A 20,147-nucleotide genomic window follows, 5' to 3' on the forward strand; every position below is an offset into this window, starting at 1 on the left:
TGGCCATGACCGATCAATTCTGGGAGGGATTGTGGTCTTATAATAGCATCTGTGATTCACTGGATTGAAAGCATGGCTAGTGCCGGTGGTGACTCATGTTTGCACGCTCCCCCTAGAGGGTTTAGCTTTGTAAACTCTTCTTGATGTTGTTTTTTTTTCCTCCTTTCTAAAGCTCTCCTCGTGTGAAGATGTTGACATTATAGGATTCCCCTCCCTGGTTTAATCAGTGCTCATCATGCTAAATCCTAATTGGACAACTGTCAGACAGCCAGGGGGCTCCACTCCAACTAATCACACAACTTTTGTTGATGTGTGCATTCAAGTGTGACTTAGCCGTTGTCTTGTTCAGTTCATTTTACTGGAAGCATCCCTGTGGGTGAAGTGTTGAAAGGAGCTGCAACATCGAAACGCTGCTGAGAGACTGTGTGCCGCGACTCTGTGCCTCCACCTAGTGTCTTGTTGCCTCCTGAATTTACTCCATCTATAGGCAGTTATTTTTGAGTATTTTTATGCACATATTAAAGACAGTTTTGAGAGCATATTTCTTGCACTGCAATCCAAAATCAATAGGCTGATGGATGAGACAAGACTTTCTTTTGGTCTGCTTGACTTGGATCCACAGCTTGGCAATAAACCTTTTTGGTATATAGTCTGCGCAATAAAACACACAATTCCCCTGCTGCCACTGTAAACACTCAACAGGAGAGGACTGTGTTGAGCTACATGGAGGCCTGTTTAGATTAGATTGCTCTTTTTAAAAAAATTTTTATTAAATAATTTATAAATATGTTTCACATTGTGAATTTTATCGGCATATGCTGCTAGTATCCCACCAGCACATATCGTTTCCTCACACCTCTGCCGCTGGATGAAGATTGATATGTTAGTATGATGTGCTTCTGTTAGGAAACAGTATGTACCAGCATATGACGATGACATTGACAACATGAAATATAAATAACAGAAACCACTACAAAGTGAAAATCATGCCGCTACATTTAAAAGCTTTTAAGTAAAAAGATGATTTATAAGTTTTAAAATCAGAGAAAACTTTTTTTTTATATGCGAAATAGCATATATAAAAAGCTAATCTTTTTGAAAATGATTTTTATATATCTGCAAATCCTTAAGAAGGTTCCTGGAAAGGAAATTTGTTACTAATTATAAAGGACAGTGAAAGAGTGCTTAGTCATTCTTCTATAATTTACTAATTCCAATTAACTAATTCTAATGAATTACTTAAGTGACCAAGATAATCTTTTAATCAGGGTTGGAAGAGAGATTTGCAGGCTTTACTTAAGTAAAATAAGGCTAAGAATACCACAATGTAAAAATATCCCATCAGAAGGAAAACAATTCACTCATGGAAAGGTTAATTATAGTATTAAAGAGCCCTATGTGCAATGTGTTATTAGAGAACCAGGACAGGAAGGCTTAAAATGACATCGACTCCCCCTTCTCCCTGACAAGATGTAAAAAAAAAGTATTCTCAGAGTGAATGTTTAAAGCTTCTACGATGTATTTATGTTAGTTGCATATTGGACCATGATTGGCTTCCAAACCAGCTGTGATATTAGAAAGGTAGGCACACGCCATATATTCAGATTTTAGGTAAAAAAAAAGAAAAGAGGAGTTTTCACATCCACCCAGCAATAAACAACATACATTTCAGAGTGAAGGGGGACTTTAACCCCTTCACTGAGAACTGTCTAATCTGTGAGGTTGGTCATTACAAGCTTGTGCTGCTCATCTAAAAGCTCGTTCAGTCTCTCAGTATGAGCTTTGAAACAGACTGATACTGTCAGTTAGGAATAAAGTAGAGTGTATGTTAAGGAGTCAAACATATTGGGTTGTTATTACTGATGTATTCGTGTGCTCGTAGCATTGTATTTGTATGGCTCTTTGCAGTGAAGCTGATGTCAGCCTATCTATTACCGATAATTTAGGTCTACTAAATTAAATGACCAAACATAATGCATATTAAACAATGAGTGTTTTGTTTCAATAAATTAATATATTCTAAACTTTAATCATAGCAAATTCTCTCACAATTTGGCACAAGAAACACATATATGTGCCACTTTCCCTTTGAATACAATGCCTGAAAATTGTCCAGTGAGTTAATAAGAAAACATCTTTGGGATTTTATAAAATAAAAAAGGTCTGATGTCCTTCCTTCATAAGGAAATATGGCACACAAGTAAGAGTTGTAAAAAGGTTCCCACATTAGCCCAATCCACCTGACTAACTTTCCTGTCACATGTCAGCACACAGGAAGAGACAGGACCCAAACACACCACCGGTTTTAGCGAATTCAAATGTTTACTCACCTCCTTCTTCAACAAAAAACACAGGCTGCAGGTAAAAAAAAAAAAAAATAGGCAAAAACTCAGGAACTGGCAGAGGTCGTACACCAGGAGCAACAAGATGTCAGGAAATAAAGTCAAAGGGAGGAACGAAGAACGTCAACGACACAGTTGAGAAGAAGAGAGGCAGAGGTAAACACAGGTGAGTCTGGAAACTGGTGGGAAAAACACACAAGGACAGGAAGTAAAACAAAGCAGAGGGGAGTGATTTCAAAGTAAAACAGGAAACCCAACAAACTAAAAGGCAGAACCATTATTAACATGAATTGTTCATCTTTTCAATGGATCACCTTTCACGGGGTCTTCAAAGATTTTGTTTGTAAAATCTTAATCTCTAAAGAAATGAGTTAAGTATAGTTGTCAGATAAAGTACAATATTTTGCTATGAAGTAAAGAGTAGAATTAAAAAACTGAAAATATATAAGTGAATGTAACTGAAAACAACCCTTAAGTACTGGATTTTGCTTTAAAATCATTGCACAGTAAGTCAGCTGAAAATGCGAACATGTCAAATTTGTCTACAGGGCAATAACTGAACTTATTAGATATACAAGTTGCTAATAATTATTAAACATTTATATAGGTTTTAATGGATCCAATTAGTTTTTATATGTTCTTAATTAGTCATTAAGAGAGAAGTATGTTTCATTGAAAATCCTCCAAATATTAACAACTTCTATTAAACTCAACAAAACTAAACCGATGTTTATGTATCCGAACATCATCCCTGTGTTCCCTATAATAATTAAAATGAGAGAGGCAGCATAAGTTAATTTTTATTACTTTAATCCATTGAAGTCAACACAGATAGGGTCAGATGCTGACAGGACCGATGATTTCCCCCAAAACACTGGTATCCTACAAAACATACATGAGCAAGAGTATCACACGAGGTGGAAGAGGGCAAACAACAGTGCTCAACATTACAACTCAATATCCATTACCAAGAAAGTTCCCCAAATGTAAATCACTTCACATTATAGTTTTGCATACAAAACCTACACTTGACAAGGCAATGAGGAGGAAATAATCCAGTGTTTAACAGTATGGTTGTACAGTGCAGCGCGTCACTGACAACCTGTTGTGGTTCAGTGAGTGCAGTTACTAACTGGAGTGAATCTGGTGTCGACAATGTCGGGCAGATGAGAGGGGTGAGGGAGGAAAGAAACGATATATCTGGTAATTCATTCACAACACTAACACCGAGAACAGTGGACACATCATCAGCACACTGTGTGGGATTTCATATACATACAGAAGCATTTTTCATCAGGTCTCAAAAAAACACCATCCTTTCACTTCTTTAAAAGAGCCTTCATAGATACAGTGTGCTATCAATATCTTACAGAACAGGCAGGCAAGTAGTTCAACATATCCTAAAACACAGACATATCCAATACAAATGAAAAAAAAGTTGCAAGCTCACGTATAGTTTTACCATTTGGATTGTTACAGGTGCAAAACAAATTGTGAAAAAAAGTAGTCTCTCCCTGGCTGCTAGTTTTGCAAGGCTGACACTACTGATGTGTGGACGTGGACATCATCTGCACATGTACAGCGATGGTCATATAGCACCAGGTGCAGAGAGGTCGTTGGCAAACCTCCCATTGAGCTTCTTTATGGTGTCTGTCCGCATCCTGAACCGTATACACAGGTTTGATGGCTGGAAGCGTGTTGCCCTGACAACCTTTCAACACAAGAGGGGGAAAAAAAGAACACACACACACACACACACACACAATGACGAAATGAGGGAAAAGGTTATCGTTTCTCAGACAAAAGCCACCTATTTCCAGCCAAAGCTGAACAAGTGGTTTAACCTTGAAATACCCTTTCTTTTCCTTTCAGTGCAGTCAGCGCTTTCCAAAATGACTTAACGGGATCAAACATAAAACACCAATTATATAAAATGAAGAAAGTGCAACTACAGTATAACACAAAAGGAAGACATGGGTGAATTGTTCAGCTGAGTTCCTAAACAAAAATACTGCAAACTTTAAATAAATTTAAAAGGTGTTCTACAGTCTAATCTTTCAAATGGAGCATTTTGAGATTTTTTTTTTTTCATGAACAGTGAAAAAACATTAGCAGTAAAACTGCATTGTTAGTGTTATAACGAGGGCAGCAGAGGCTTTACTTTCAATTAAAGGTGGCAGTCTAACATGATTACCAAAACATTCTAATATCTGGAAAATAAACAGTGCGAGAATAAAACTTGTAAACACCTGCTGTTGCTAAAATGCCCACTCACGAAACCGACTGCTGCTTGGGACAAAGTTTTGTGTCAACTTTCTGACCCAAGACGGCAACTAAACAGCAAAAATGATACAAAAATGTAAACAAATTAATTCGATCAATAATCAAACTGGGTGTAAAAAAACAGCGAAAAAGCTGCTTCAATTCACTTGATCCTTCCTTGAAACTGGAATATGGCAAGAAGATGAAACAAAATGGAATAGTGCTTTCTTATCTTTTAACATGAGGTGACATGGTGGTAATGTGTGAATAAGAACGGATGGAGAGTGGTGCAGGGGGGAGTCAGAGGTGATGACATAAGAGATGTGATGTGACATTGGTACGAGTGGCCTCTGGTCCCTTGTTGCCCTGCACCCCGGCTCAGTCGGAAATAGAGCTTAGCCGAGGCTGGTGATGTTGGCTTTTCCACCAGGGGGAGCCACGATGCGTTGAGTGTTGCGGCGAGGGATGTTGTCATCAACTTGAGCACCTAAAACGTTAAATTACAATAAAACCTAAATGTCTATTTGTGACAGAAGGCCAACTACCAGGAATGAAATCTGTGCTTTCACTCACCAGACAGACTGAAGCCAGACTGGTGAAGGTTGCGCACCGGCTGGGGAGTAAATTGCTGTTGCTGCGGCTGCTTGACAGGTGAAGTCTTCACCGAGGAAACGGTGGACATCACCTTGGGAGTCACAGTCACCTCACACACCGGCCCATCATATTGACCCCTGGGGACTCCTCGCAGCTCTGTAAGCTAAGCCCACCAGCCAAATCATCAGACCACAAGTTGTGTAGTTCACAGGCCATGAATAATGTAAGAATTAAAGGTCCCATATTGCTTAAATTCAGATTTCCTTTTTGTTCATAAAGCAGGTCTGTGTGCTCTATAAATACAGTGCAAGCGTTAAAATGCTCTACACAGAGAAATGCACACAGCCCCTGTTCAACAACTGTAAGTTTTTGATGTCATAGTGAATTTGTGACATCACAAACTCCCACTCATGTCGTATGTTTACCCTCAGCGCAGCCCACTGTCCAAACCTTTAAGTGAAAGAAAACACTGAGCGGTCCTTCCGTCACAGAGCTATGAAGCTATACAACGGAAGAAAATCTGTGATTGGCCTTGGCCTGTCACTCTGAAAAGACTCAGCCAATCAGAGTAGAGGGTCACTGATATCAATGTGCCTTAAATGCACAGACGCAAAACAACCTGTTCTGGGTAAAACAGACGTAAAACTATATTAAGATGTTTTTTGGCAATTCAAACCCTGAAAAATATATTCTTATGGATGTTAAGACAGAAAATAAAACACTGTAAAAGTGTAAAATATAGTTAGATGAGTGGTGCAAATGCCTGCAATTAAGACTCACCCTGCTGCGAGCCTTTATCCTCTTGTACACGTTGTCCGGGAAGGGTTTGCGGCTGATGTAGCGCCCGCAGCCCTCCGTGGCGTGAAGGCTGCCTTCTTCCAACACAATCTTCCCCTGGCTGATCACCACCAGAGGACCTCCGCGCACTTCTGTCCCCTCAAAGATGTTGTACTCTACGGCCTGAGAGAAGAACAGGTTTCATCAACTAAAAACCCCCGGAGGACCTCTGAACTCTAAACACTGAAGAGTAGCTGGATAACATGATAATTATTGTAAATAATGTAGTTCTATAGCCTGAAACTAGTATGATAAATACAGAGGCACACAGGTTTCAAGTGATTTTCATTTTGATATCCTGCTGCGGCCCATCTGAAAGTTGTTGTTTTGCCTGCTCCAACGAGAGACTGTTCACTGTAAATGTTATGTTAGCACTGTAAACTATGTATTTGAGGCTCATTTTTCTTTGTATATTGTTACTTCTGCTGAAGTGTGTTAATACCTTTAACGGCCTCTGTACCTCACTTCTAAACAGAACACGCCCACCATGCAATAGGCATTGCAGTCCATCACATACAGGCTTAAGAATTAGATCTTAACATCCAAAAGACACATGGATGTGGATCAATAGTCCAGATAGGCTGAGTAACCATCTGACCAGGTTGTGGGTCTTTGCTGAGATGATCTTAGTGATGTCTGGGTCCCACAGGACGAGGTCAGCATCGGACCCCACAGCGATGCGGCCTTTGCGGGGGTACAGGTTGAAGATCTTGGCTGCGTTTGTGCTGGTCACTGCCACAAACTGGTTTTCGTCCATTTTACCAGTAGCCTTTTGGGATGAGACAATACTAGTCACATACTAGCAACAAATCATGCACAAAAGGTATTTTGCTTGCAAGTGCTTAATGTTTGGAATTTTTGGAATGTGTGGAAAGTGGGTCATGGAAAGCTCACCACGCATTTGTCCCAGATTAGGGACATCCTCTCCTCAGTGCCGTTGGTGCCCTCTGGGATTAGGGTGAAGTTATCTTTGCCTACGGCACGCTGAGATGTCTGAAAAGTGCAGTGAGCACTACCAGTCACCTGCAATTCCCCACTAGATAAGAAAGACAGCAAGAAGACTATGACATTCACCATGTGTCATCTTATATTTACCCTCCCCTGCAAAGGGCATTTCATAACGAGGCTGAGTAAAAATAAAATGCAGGAAAAAGCGTGTTCCAGTTATCTTTAGGTCCTGGCTCAGAGCACCTACCATGACAACAGAGAATTGAGGTAGTCAGGGGTGGTGGGATCAGGACTGAGTGGTGGAGAGGTGACAAAGGCTGCTGCCTTGGCCCAGTTCTTACTCCAGTAATGGGTACCGTCTGTGCCCAAGCTAGCAGATATGGGCTCTCCATAAACCACAGCACCTACAGGAGCAGGAAGATGTCAGTAGCAGTAACCAGTGTACGAAGGCCAATTAAAAAGTCCCCAGGCTGTTCATGTTGCGTGCGAATGGAGTGCAGCACTGTGATGGAGCAAGGAGCAGGTGGAAGCTATAACCTTCATTAATGATTAATTATTTCAAGTTCAGTCACTGGTCAGTGCACATTAGTGTGCGTTACCAAACAACAGGAACATTCTGATCCACCTTCACGCTGGCTGAGAAAAAAAAAAAAAAAAAAAAAAAAAATCCAAATTTTGCTTCTTACCCCTTTTTCTAGCGAGAGCAATGACATCAGCCGCACTCTTGCTCATCACCTTGGTGATGTAGAGGGGACAGTTGGTCTGATTGGCAATGGTGACAGAGCGGTTGACTGCCTCAGCCTCGACCTGCACATAATGACATCGAGGTCACACACTGTTCTCTTCCATACTGTATACTGCATTAAAGGAGCCGTCTCTTATTATTAAACAGTATATGGTCAGTCTTACCTCCTCTGGACGGCTCAGCACGTGACCTTCAGGGCCAGAGATCCCCAGCTCGAGAATGCGTCTCTGCTCCTAAAACACCCACACAAGGGACATTAGGATCCAAAATACAAAGTAACTGCTGAAACCGAACTGACTGTATCAGTGTTTCTGTTACCTCTGCAATGATGTCTCCGTTCTCAGCATGCACCTGTGCAATTGCTCCGAGATCTCTGATGACACTAAACACCTCATAGATCTACAAGGTTGTGATACACACTGGTCAGCTTGTAGAGCAGTCATCTCTCCAAAGACATCTAACAGCCTAGAAAACATATGCTGTGACAGAAGACTCAGCAGAGATCCCACTAATACTGATCACAAGCCAAGCGTACCTGAGAGTCAGAAAGTTGGAAAACATCCTTATAAGCCAAATAGACCAGGAAAGAGTTGACACCTGAAGATAGAAAACTTATGAGAGAAAACAGCCAAAGGTGGAATAAAGAGAGCAAAAGAGGGAAAACCCAGGTCGAAGGAGAGAAGAAAACCCAGGTCGAAGGAGAGAAGAAAACCCAGGTCGAAGGAGAGAAGTAAAATCAAAAAGATAAAAATTGCAAAAGCAGAAATATTCAGTTACTGTTTAGTTTTTATTACTCAGTGAAAGAGGGTTGTTATTTTGTTCCCCATGCAAAGCGAGAGAAACAGTTTAACAATAACTGTGAGATGGAAACACTTCACTGCGCCAGTAAAAGTCAGACCGTATGTGGAGACCTGAGCTGACAATGTTGACGACCTACCGTGATCCTTCACTAGTGTCTCCATTTCTTCCTGAGTACCATTGTTCCACTCGGTGATGTCTACATGCAGAGAATAGTCGCAGCAGGACTTGCTATCAGCCCACTCTCTCCACTGTTTGAAAGCAGCAACCAGGCTGACGCCAGGCTCGGGCACCACGTGGTCAACTGCACAACACAAACAAACAGGTTGGATTCAACACGCACAACACTGCAAAATTAAATCACACGCTTGATAGCATGCACATCTGCAAGGTTATAATCGCTGCTTTTAAACTGAGGAAATGGGTCTGATGTATCACATACTGATCATGGTTGTCCCTCCAGCCAGGGACGCCCGGGTGCCCTGGTAGAAGTCATCTGCTGCCACCATGCCTCGGTCAGGCATCTGGAATCGGGTGTGCACGTCAATGCCTCCGGGCATCAGCATACCTCCCTGAGCATCTATGATCTTAACTCCTCCGGGAACAATGAGGTTGTCTCCTATTTGCCTGACGGAGACAAAAACAAAAACAAATATGGACATGAGAGAAGGAAACCTGATAAAACTGAGACAATCTAGATTCCAAGAATCCAGGTGATATTGGTGTGCGTGTGGCCTGCTTGTAGATAGAAAAGGGTCAATCAAAAGGTTCCAAGACTGCCCCTGTTGCGCCTGAATAGTGAGAAGCACCGTGACATGAACGAAGCAGAGGGAAGCTATAACCTTCGTGATTAAATATTCCTAATTTCATTGTTTAATCATCATCAGCACCTGAGTTAGACATGTTGTGTGAGCGCTGGTCCAGTGCGTCTGGGATTTCGCCACGGACATGACCAGAGGGCGCAAATCTGATTTTATGTCAAAACTTACCTACAGGAATGACGCAATGAGCCAGGTGAGGTGTTCTGAAGGCATTCATGTTTCAAGAGAGGCTGAACAGGAGCAGCCAGGTGGGTTTTCTTTGACATTCACGGGTTTGTGCACCATGAATTCATCCCCCGGGGTCAGACTGTCAACACCAAGCTCTGCTGTGACCTTCTGTGGCGGCTGAGGGAAAATATTCAGTGCCAACGACCTGAACCGTGGCACGACGGTAACGGGATTCTCTAACATAATGACCTGCCTGCTCAAGGCATGTTAAAAACATGTAAGTTTCTCGCCCACAACGCACAACCCAATCCTTGCTCCGCACTGCCCTCACTCAAAGGATTTGGCTCCCTTCCAGTTCTTTCTGTTCTCCAAAAATGTGATGTCTCTGCTCAAGTTTCAGGTCTATGGCGAAATCGCAAATGCACATGTAGCAGTCTTGAAACATTTGAATGTTTTTGAAGCTTTGATAGTTTTTCTTTTTGTTGTTGTTATGTATTTCTGATATTTGAATTTTGTTTTTGTTTTCAGTGTAGGTTGCTATTGGTTTTTTTTTGTATTTCACATGAATAGTGATTTTTATTTTTCTGAGGTTTGGTGTGTTCTGTCTTTTGTCTTTTCAATGATACAGTGTGATTTAACTTTTTGTTGTTGTTGTTGTTGTTTTTTTGTGTGTGTACACCCCAGGAAGACTAATGACTACTTTGTGGAGGGCATTAGGGATCCAAATAAAGAATAAAGTAGAACTTACTTGATGACTCCATCCTCCATGTAGATATCAGCCAAGAATGACTGATCATCATTCACTATCTTTGCTCCTTTGATGAGGAGACGGTCGCTCTGAAAGGAAAAGACAACATTTTACGTCACCCATAATGCAAAAAATAATGCTGACTGGAGTAAAATCATGAATCATTTATTTGAATTGCTAGTAATCAGTTCCATAATTCAATTGTAAATTTTACTAAGGTCAAAGAAAATGTAGGTCATTGTTAATAAAAAAAATTTTTTTTTAAAGTTTGGTCTAATGTCAGGGATGTATTTGGCTAAGTTTATTTTCTAGTTTGTTCAGACACCTCCACAAACGTTTTATTGAGGTACAAAGAATGCTGCCGAAGTTGTGAAAAAGCTAACGGTGACCACACAGCTCACAGATCAATCCATACCGACTTTCATCCTGTGTAATCGATGGTGGGGTTGGATTTATTCCCACCTAGCAGACACATCATTTGAAGCGGGGGAGCAATTCTTTATTGAAACCCTCAAGTACTGTAGGAGCACACTGTCTCTGCAGTGGTACAATTAACTCCACCTGAATGAGATGAAAGGAACTAGGCCGGCCTACTTCTCCTTACAGGCTTTCAGGGTCTCTGAGGACATCAAGGAGAGCTAAGGAAGACAGAGAAGGTTTACTCCTAACCTCACAGGAGGAAACACTCGGTTTCTAATGTCCAGACTCGGACAGGGGGAATGCATTAGGTATATAAAAGTCATGGCTTTACTGACATGATCTCTGATGCCATTACGCTCCCATAAGTGGGTCACATAACCTCTGTCATTTCTGTGCCTGCGTGGTCAGCTACTAATGCACTGAGGTTGTCACATCTCAAAATGGCTTTCAGTGTCCAACAATGACAGCAGTCATCAACTCCCAAGAGAAATGTCTCAGAACGTGAAGTACGTACTGTATATAAGAGCTCCTCTCCTCCTCCTGATAAATCCTGTAATCTACAGTCATAAAACTCAATTGGTTACTCAGAACTCAATGTACTTAACAAAGGGCTAAGTGTCAGGCAGTGGAGGCCAGACTATAAACCGAAGAAGGGACTGTTAAGTGCACAGAACTCCGCTCAGCTTCCAGTTCATTAGGGACACCGAGCTGAAAGTAATCAAGTTGCTGGAATAAATTCTTCGTACAGTTTTTGCCAAAACTGTTTAACAGAGGTGTCGATTCAACTTTATGCTAATTTTGGAGTTTGCAGGGTTTTTTTTTTTTTTTTTTTTGTGCTATTAACTTGTAGTGCGTTACACAGAAACGTGTTTCAGTTTTTGATATAAACTAGGTGGACAAAATAATAGAAACATCTATCAGTATGAAGCAGCAGCACCAACAGACTCCAAAATGAACAAAATTCTAACAAGCAAGCATCGGTTAATTCATTTAAAAATATTTTTTCTTCAATAAAATGTCAATGAAAAGACACAATCTTGTCAACAGCCAAATCAATTATGGAATAAAAAAACAACAACCCAGAAGTGAGAGTTAAATGACTACATTTTAATCAATCAATTGGTTACGTGTTGATAAGGTGATACCAGATACAACTGTACAAAGACGAAGAAGGACCGCCCTGCTTATGTCACTATGTGAAACTATGAATACAAGCTTCACTGGATTCCTGCTTGGCAGACAATGTAAACAAATTCTGTTACTGATCCGGCCAGATCTTGGTGTTTTGTTCAAAACTCTGCAGAGTGAACCTGTCTGCTTCATTCCACACTAATAAGCAGTCTGTGTCTGTGTGTGTCTGAAGGCCTTGCTGCAGAGTTACTGCTGTCTACATGTTTATGACCTGCGAGACACCTAACAACCTCCTCCTCTGTCGTAAACACAGCCAGTGTGAAGTGACTATAAATGATCGACTTAAACTTAAAGCAGTTGCTGTCTATATGCTTTGACACTCTGGTGAAAGCAGCTGCACGATGAAAGCACAGGGTTTGGATGGGTGCTGTCCGATGACCTACTTTGCAAAAGAGGTTTTAGGTCTTTTGACTGTCACACCATCCCTACCGTATTCCCTTAATGCTGTGCTTCCATGTCACCGCTGGAAAGCTGCACTACGAAGGAAAACAGATATTACGTCAACATTTACAATACCATTACACAGAATCAGGGTTACATGCATTCCTTTTTAACAAAACAAAACAAAACACAGTAAAGGCCAATAAAGAGGGCCAGACAAAGTAGATGTCAGAGGAGAGAAGGTGGAGGATGACTGAAGGAACCTGTTCACTACACCCTCCAGGCTGAGGATGCTTACAAGGAGACTTGAGGAGGAGAGCTAATAATGGCAGCTACAGGAGCATATAGCTGTCTGCGAGTGCATTACAGAGAAATAACACTACCTAACCCCTTACTGAGGAAGAGAAAAGCAGCTTGTTGCAAACCTAACAGGCTGGTTATCATTGTTCCTCTCAAGTGTGTGCTGCTGCTGCAGCTGACAGCGTCAGTGTAAATGAATGGGAACACGGCAGCTAAACGCTGGCTAGCTTTGGGTCTAATCCTGAGGCTCACCGCTCGATCTGAAACACCACCACTGAAGGACAGGTATAATATCACGAAACCATACTCACTGTAATTCGTGGGATGTTCTTCTTTCCTTGGTAACCCGACATTTTGAAGCTGACACAGCTGCCTCTTGGCTAACGCTGGCTGGTTCGACTGGAAAACCTCAGATGCCAATGAAAGGATGAATGGATGCTCTTGCCTGTTGGCCAGTCGACGCCCTTCACTCTCAACAGAGCCTGTGTCTAAACAAAAAAAAAAACAAACAAAAAAATCTTCGAATGTGCACAGTGCAGCCTAACAATAAACGTAAAACGATAGGTTATATCCTTGCATAAAAGTCCTATCCTGGGATTTACTGCTGGAAGAGTAGCCTGAAGACCAGACAAGCACCAAGAAGAGAAGGGCCACAAAGAGATATCGCGCATGCGCACTGCCCCGCCCTGCTCAGCGACAGCTCCATGTTTCGTTTTTGGTGTGTTAAAATCGGTTTGGGTGAAAATAGGTTACACACACAACCCACAGCCTTGTTTAATTGACTGTTTCTGACCAGTATGTGGCATGGGGCCTCAACAGGCTCTTGGGGAATAAAGTGACTACAATTCTTTACAATTCTGAATCAATTTGTGCAGATTTCAGTAAATATTTTGGCTGGTCTTTGTCATATCAGGGGAACATTGTGTGAAATACATTGCATTAACAATTGTTTCTGACAGGGATATACTTTTAAATACTAGATGTAAAACTGGAAAATATAAAAAACATTATCAACCACTGCAATGTAAATGTAATGCCATGTTTCTAATGAGATAACAACCAGACTCCGAGGTCTATGCATTGATGGACTAAACCATGGCATAATGCTTGACATTAACCAGACATTGCCCTGTCTACAAACAAACATTTTTTTGGTCTGTCAGGTTGAAAAAATAAAGAAAAAAGTGACAACACTAATTCAAAGTATGCAAATGATTAGAAGTAACTAAGAATTGAATCAAGTCCCTATTCGCTGCTCCCTTATTTTTTCATTTCTGTTATCAACAATAAAGCAAATAGTACATACACTTTGTGATTTGGGGCAATTGTGGCCTAAAAAGGTGGACAAAGTGGGCCTTTGCCCAACCCGTAGCCAGTTTGGTCCCTTTCAGTTTCATTGTAAGAGTAGCACTTGACCCTCTGTTATCACCTCTATCAAGCTGCTCGGTGCTCCAGTATGGGTAAACAGGGCAGCGTGATAGACGTGTGTCTGAAACAGGGAACATGAGAAAAATATTCCAAAAATTATATGTTGAACCTTCTTTAAAACTGTTTAGCTACTGACACAAATTAGTAGGCAAAGGAGAGTTTATTTTGGACAGATTGTTTTCTGTTAACATTGCTGGATGTCACCTACAATGGGATTTACTGTATTTGAAAACCTACCTAAACATACAGCAATCACACTCTTTCACACTCATTATGTTGTGCTCTTTCTTAGTTAATCGTGTTAATACAATGCAAATTAACTTCCATAGACAACAATTGTATTTATGTTTCAGCCACTGTATTCAGTACAAAGTCCATTGAGACTTTACAATGCTCACTGCTGCTCACTATCAAGCTGTGCAGAAAGCTCATTGTTATGATACGTGACAAATATGTTACTTTATTTATGATCTAAATACTGTATTAAGTTATATGGAACTTTGTCTACTCCTTTTGTATTTATATATCAGCCACTGTATACAGTACAAACTTTATTCAAATTCCAAAATGCTCCGTATTGCACACTGATCAACTGTACATAAGCCTGTTATGATGACATGTACAGTTTATGAGTTAGTATGAGGAACATAATGCATTAAAGCAGAGATGTATGTTGAGTGCTTCCAAACCAATACTCTACATTGTAGTTGTTGATTTTATATATGATTATGATGTCATCCATTAACAAACACTGACAGAAGAATCATCCAGTCAGCATCAATATACTGAAATGCATGCATTTTCTTCAGGAAATAATTTCTATCATTTTTCTCAAAGTTTCCACAGGCGCTGTACACTATATTTATTGTATCATATTATGTGGAATTATTGTACAGTGAAATCTAGATAAGAGTCAGACAACACTCTTAAATGAGGCCCCTAGAAATACCCTCCCTGTCGTGGTGGTTTCTGCCACTGAAGCTTCAGCAATTAAACTACAGCAAAAAACACACTTACACTGTCACAATGCATAAGATATAATATGCATTAATATCAATGTATAAACAAATTATACAATGTCAAATGGTGTCTATTACATGGGGCAGATCACAGCTTAAATTATTTTTCACATCTACATCTTTAAATACCTAAACATGTAAGAAAATCCAAAAAACAGTCTAAGATAAATCACCGATGTGCAGTGGTGAGAGATAAAAATTTGGCACTTTGCCATTGCTGCTATATTATGTGCTAAAGAAGAAGATATGTAGGCAACAAGAAATAAAAATAGCATATGGCCTGGTATATTGCCTTCCGGCCAAACTTCTACTTTCATAATATACTCCTCAATGTAAAATTTCTGAAGCTACATACTAGATAAATGTTTAAGCTTTGCAACCTTCAAAAAAAAACAAAGCTTTTAAACAAAACCCTCTGGGGTCAACATGATACAACTTCCATTCTCAAAAATGTGCAGAATGTTAAAAACGGATCCCCCTGTGCAGCATCATTTTTTTTCCCCCCCACCCCAATTCACTGCACCTTGAATGTTGAGCTCAATAAGTTAAGGCGATAAAAGTCCCTTCTGTTCCCAGAGCCAATTAAGTTGGTTTATACTGCAGATATAGCGCATATTATTGGTTCATACACTCTGCCTACAAAGACACCAGAGGAGAGATACAGCTAGGGAGAAGGCCAGATTTCTTATGACATTACATCAACACAAGAAAATAAACTTCAATCCTGAAGCCACCGCACATCAAATCCTTGTCACATATGTTGGAGTTGAACAGGATGACAAATATTTTCCAACTTGAGCAGAGATTGGTATCTACTGGATTCAACTGCGTGCACAAATGTTGCCCTGTGTCAACATCCAATGGAGTGCAACCACTTTACGTAATGTGTACGACTACATCTACAATGTGACATGACTTAATGCTGATTGGACAGGAAATGTGGGCGTACAATAGATGCAGAGAGAGAAGGCTTGACTACAGGAGGATGGTTGATGAGACTTGGAGACAGGAGAACATCCAGGCACTGCTTCCTTTTTCTACTCAGTAAGAACTGGTGGAGGCTGTAGCGATTCTCTTTCCAATGAACACCCTAGAAAAAAGAAAAAAGAAATCGAAAATAATGCATGAAATTTAACCAATCAAAAAAAGGGAAAAACATTTTGAAAACAACAAAATATGTTGAAATCAATGATGTAGTGGTAAAATAAAGCCATTAATCCATATCAACTGATTAACTATTGTTAATTATCAACTGCTTTTAATTTTAGAGCTCTTGACGTTTGATACAAATTACAGAACCTTCTCAAAATCAATAGTTATACCTTTTGCACATTTTAAAACTTCATGCAACCTCTACATGCAATTGTTTTACATAACTGTATTACATTTGACTTTTTTTTCAATCTATTTGAAATATTTTTAAGCGTTTAATTATTACTGTATCTTATTTCATATTTTTAATTATCTTCATCTGTTTGTAAATTTTTTACTTTTTTTTTTATATAGTTAGAATCTAATTTTGTGAATTTATCTGTGCCCCATGAGCCTAGCTGCTGCTTTTCTGTTAGAGACTCACAACTGTGGAACTTCCTACCTGAGGAATTCAGGCTACCTAACTCGTTAGCTTCTTTTAAATCACTCCTTAAAGCTTACTTTTATAAAAAGGCTTTTTTTTTTTTTTTTAATAAATCTGTGGTTTCATTGCATTTTGTATGCTTTTACTGCAAATTCTGTTTTACTAGTTCCTGTGTTCTATATTGCGATTTTTGTTCTTGTGGTTTTTATCTTAATTCTCTATGCTATTTTATCGTGCACATACAAATAAAATTAATATTATAATAATTTTATTATCAATTAATTGTGCCATTGCCTTTTGTGTTAGTTCATCTCCTTGCTGTTAAATTCTGTCTTTGTAGTTTGACTTGAAATCATTAAAATAAATTAAAATAAAATAAATAAATGAGCGTCTCCCTGTCAAGTATAAATAAATGATCATGATGAATTAAAATTAAGAGAGACATTTATATAAACATTCAGGGCTGCTTGCTATTCTGGGTCCATGTGTTAGCCCAATGATTGGTTATAGCTTGCAGGTGACAGTAGCTACTCTTTCAGTTGCTGGTTCCTCTATATCAAACTGCTCAGTGTGCAGGGGCCGGGTGCATCCTTCAGGAGTAATTTACGGTGGATTGTGCCAAAGGTCTTCTGAAATTGACCAATTTTACTGTTATAAATTGCCCGGGTCTGAGCAGACATGACCTGACCATAAACTGCAGTCATTTTGGACACCAAAAATAGCTGTGCGCTGATAAATTAACATTGACACAGCCCCTACTGATCACGTCCACTGGCACACGATGAGTCAGTGAAATACCAAACATCAATGCACCTTGAGAAACTTTAACTTTGTTAGTACAAATGAAGTAATGCAAAGCTCAGGCTTACCCGAGGCCAAGGGCCAGAATGTGTGAGATGAGTAAAGAAGGAATGAAAACTTTGAGGAATTCAGCAGAGAAGATGCCGCCTTTCTTCATGACTCCACTCTTTCTCATACTGAGAGATACTGAACGTCGGGGGTGCCTGAAGTGGAACTCCCTAAATAGAATAATGAATCAGCTAATTAATGTCAAATAATTTCAGGTCACAATTAAAGAAAATACCATGATATGGTATTTGTGAATGATTCTGGAAGTGACAGTCTGCTTACTTTGGTGGAATGTTTTCCGGTCTGCTGGACCAATCGGCGACCCAATCTACTTCTTTGTTCATCAAGATGTCTTCCTCTCTATCCTTCTCTGGACCCTCTTCCTCTGACTAAAAGTGTGAAGGTAAACCAGTTAGATAAAAGATAAGACTTAAAAGGGGTTTGGACTTAAGAGTTTCTTATGTATCTTTACCTCACTCCCTCTTGGGCTGGACATCTCAACATCAAACATGATCTGACCCTCATCCTGCTCTGGACTCGGAGGCCTGTGAGGACTGAATCCACATATTGGCATGAAAAAAAAACATGTATGTAACAATTAACATTTGTCTGAGCTTTAAAGAGTAAATAATGACCTTTATTCCTTCCTACCTATCACAAGCAGAGTTACTTGGGCTGGATTCATGCTGTGCATCCAGGAGGATCTTTTCCATGTCTCCATTGTGGATAGATGAGGACGACGGCACATGCTCGAGTCCTCCAATCAGGCTTTCATCACTTTCGGGCACCACTTCCAACGTCTGCAGACTTTGACTCATGCCAGCATTTGCGTTTATTTGGTCTGCAGCGGGTGTCATTAGCAGGTTGGTCTGCCTACCCTGGCCCCCTGTATTGCCATTCAGCTCCAGCTCTACCCAGGAGCCTTGGCAACATAAAGATCAAGAGGACAAAAAGAAGGGAAATTAGGCTAGTTGTGCTGTGGCTTGTAAACCACAAAGAAACACACATCTGTCTTCTTTCAAATGGAAACAGCTGACCTACATTTCCTGCACCACACCACCACCACTGTGCATTTAAATGAACTGCCTGTGCACTGCATTCATGATAGCGTGCATTCCTTTGTGCCACTGCCCCACTAACAGTTTGCAACAACAACAACAACAAAAAATTCATACGGAAGGGAGTTATGTAATCTCTGAAAGCCTGCAGGCTTGGGTGAGCACAGCATATAAACCTTGTGAAAAGACGAGACGCCCTTTTAAAATTAAATTGTATTTATGTGCTTCGTGGACGTACGTGTGTACACGACCGAATGCACGTTCACAGTCGACTGTCATCAATGCTGCTTTCGAGCGGTCTTGCATAACAGTACAATGCAGTGTGAGACAATCTGCCCAGACATGTCGCTGTTCCAGCTGTGCTATACATGAAGTCCCGCTTTTCATTCCGAGCTTAAGGTTTTAGTGCTTCATTAAACTGTTAATCTATTCATGTCTGATCACATCTTTTAGTGTTTTAAATGTATTGCAGGAGCTATTTTTTTTTTTTTTTTTTTTTTTTCCTGCAGGCACTTGGGAAAGCATCCGATCATCGACTTCCTTTGGACATTTAATTGGAAAGACAACGGCTTGTTGAATAAAGTATTGCACCGCAATATCACACAATTTAAAAGAAAAAGAAAAGATAAAACGGATATGAGCACAATTTATTTCGTCTTTGTTCCCCAACTTGTTTTCATTTTTCTAGAGCCCGCCCAACATTGACTCTTCAACGTGATTGGCTACCGAAGCGTCAATCAACCGACTATTGCAACATCATTGGTTACTTTGTGGTGACGTCACCCTCCACCCCTCCCAGAAGACGAGGAAATTCCATTCCCTATGTAACTTTTACAAAAAATACCTTCATTGCAATAATATTCTCAAAACTACACCCATTCATTACGAACATATATAGTAGCATTTGCACGGGGGAGCACGGGGAACCCGACGACTGTACGTACCGTGAAGCCCGGGTTCTTCGTTATTGTTTTGTTGAGCTGCGGCGGTGGACATGTTGACTACCCAGTTTTAGCATTCAACATGACACGCAGACAAACTACGATGTGCGCAGGCGCCAACTCTGTCCAGTGTCCAGACAGCAAGGACAGACTCTGGATCAGTGATGGGCATTTCTTGTTTTCTCCTTAAATATGTTGTTAAAAGTCTAAATAGTCATCATTTACAGATGTACATGATTGCATTAGCTCCCTGAATCTTTATTACGTTTTTTTTTTTTTTGCTTGAAGAGTAAGAATAGCAGTTATATCTTTAAGAATGAAATCCCAATGTTTGTACAGTAACATTCAGGCTATTTATAGAAGTACATTAAAAACGTGTTGCCTATTTCTATCTGAGCTATCTGAGTCAGTGGAGGGTTTGAGGACTGATGAAGGTATCAAAGCTGGCCAATGTTACCTCTTATTATTCACTCTTCATATAACTGCTGGGTTGCATGGCTGGACTTTATTTTAATTTGGGCAGGAAAGCATAAACATTAGCACTGCTTCCTGTATATAAGTAGAGTAGCCTACATACGGTGGATTATGATTGGCTTGTTTTACGATTTTTATTTCACGAGTTAGTACTGTCCTCCAAGTCTGTGCAAGCAATCTGTTCCTACGGCTGGATTTAAGCTCAGGAGGGTTGAGGTATAGTGGAAGAAAGTTCAAATTGTTAAGA

At 40.2% G+C, this 20,147-nt stretch overlaps 2 protein-coding genes across 2 annotated transcripts; both read right to left on the reverse strand.

Moving 5' to 3' along the window:
- Nucleotides 1-3,122: 3,122 nt before the first annotated feature.
- On the reverse strand, nucleotides 3,123-13,211 carry dpysl2a (dihydropyrimidinase like 2a). The gene is made up of 14 exons (XM_069699746.1): nucleotides 12,867-13,211; nucleotides 10,264-10,352; nucleotides 8,969-9,153; nucleotides 8,666-8,830; nucleotides 8,264-8,325; nucleotides 8,047-8,127; nucleotides 7,893-7,961; nucleotides 7,670-7,790; nucleotides 7,231-7,387; nucleotides 6,930-7,071; nucleotides 6,634-6,804; nucleotides 5,979-6,158; nucleotides 5,178-5,361; nucleotides 3,123-5,091 (listed from the first exon to the last, which is right to left on the reverse strand). The coding sequence occupies exons 1-14, from the start codon at nucleotides 12,906-12,908 to the stop codon at nucleotides 5,000-5,002; spliced, it is 1,740 nt and encodes a 579-aa protein (XP_069555847.1). The 5' UTR covers nucleotides 12,909-13,211; the 3' UTR covers nucleotides 3,123-4,999.
- Nucleotides 13,212-14,521: 1,310 nt separating this feature from the next.
- Nucleotides 14,522-19,518, reverse strand: bnip3la (BCL2 interacting protein 3 like a). The gene is made up of 6 exons (XM_069699749.1): nucleotides 19,430-19,518; nucleotides 18,079-18,349; nucleotides 17,900-17,981; nucleotides 17,710-17,816; nucleotides 17,448-17,597; nucleotides 14,522-16,092 (listed from the first exon to the last, which is right to left on the reverse strand). The coding sequence occupies exons 1-6, from the start codon at nucleotides 19,479-19,481 to the stop codon at nucleotides 16,044-16,046; spliced, it is 711 nt and encodes a 236-aa protein (XP_069555850.1). The 5' UTR covers nucleotides 19,482-19,518; the 3' UTR covers nucleotides 14,522-16,043.
- Between the last annotated feature and the right edge of the window lie 629 nt (nucleotides 19,519-20,147).

This window comes from Brachyistius frenatus, unplaced genomic scaffold (assembly GCF_029030835.1).
Source record: "Brachyistius frenatus isolate BFR_SWC_R1_liver_20210118 unplaced genomic scaffold, ASM2903083v1 Contig_31, whole genome shotgun sequence".
Lineage (NCBI taxonomy): Eukaryota > Metazoa > Chordata > Actinopteri > Embiotocidae > Brachyistius > Brachyistius frenatus.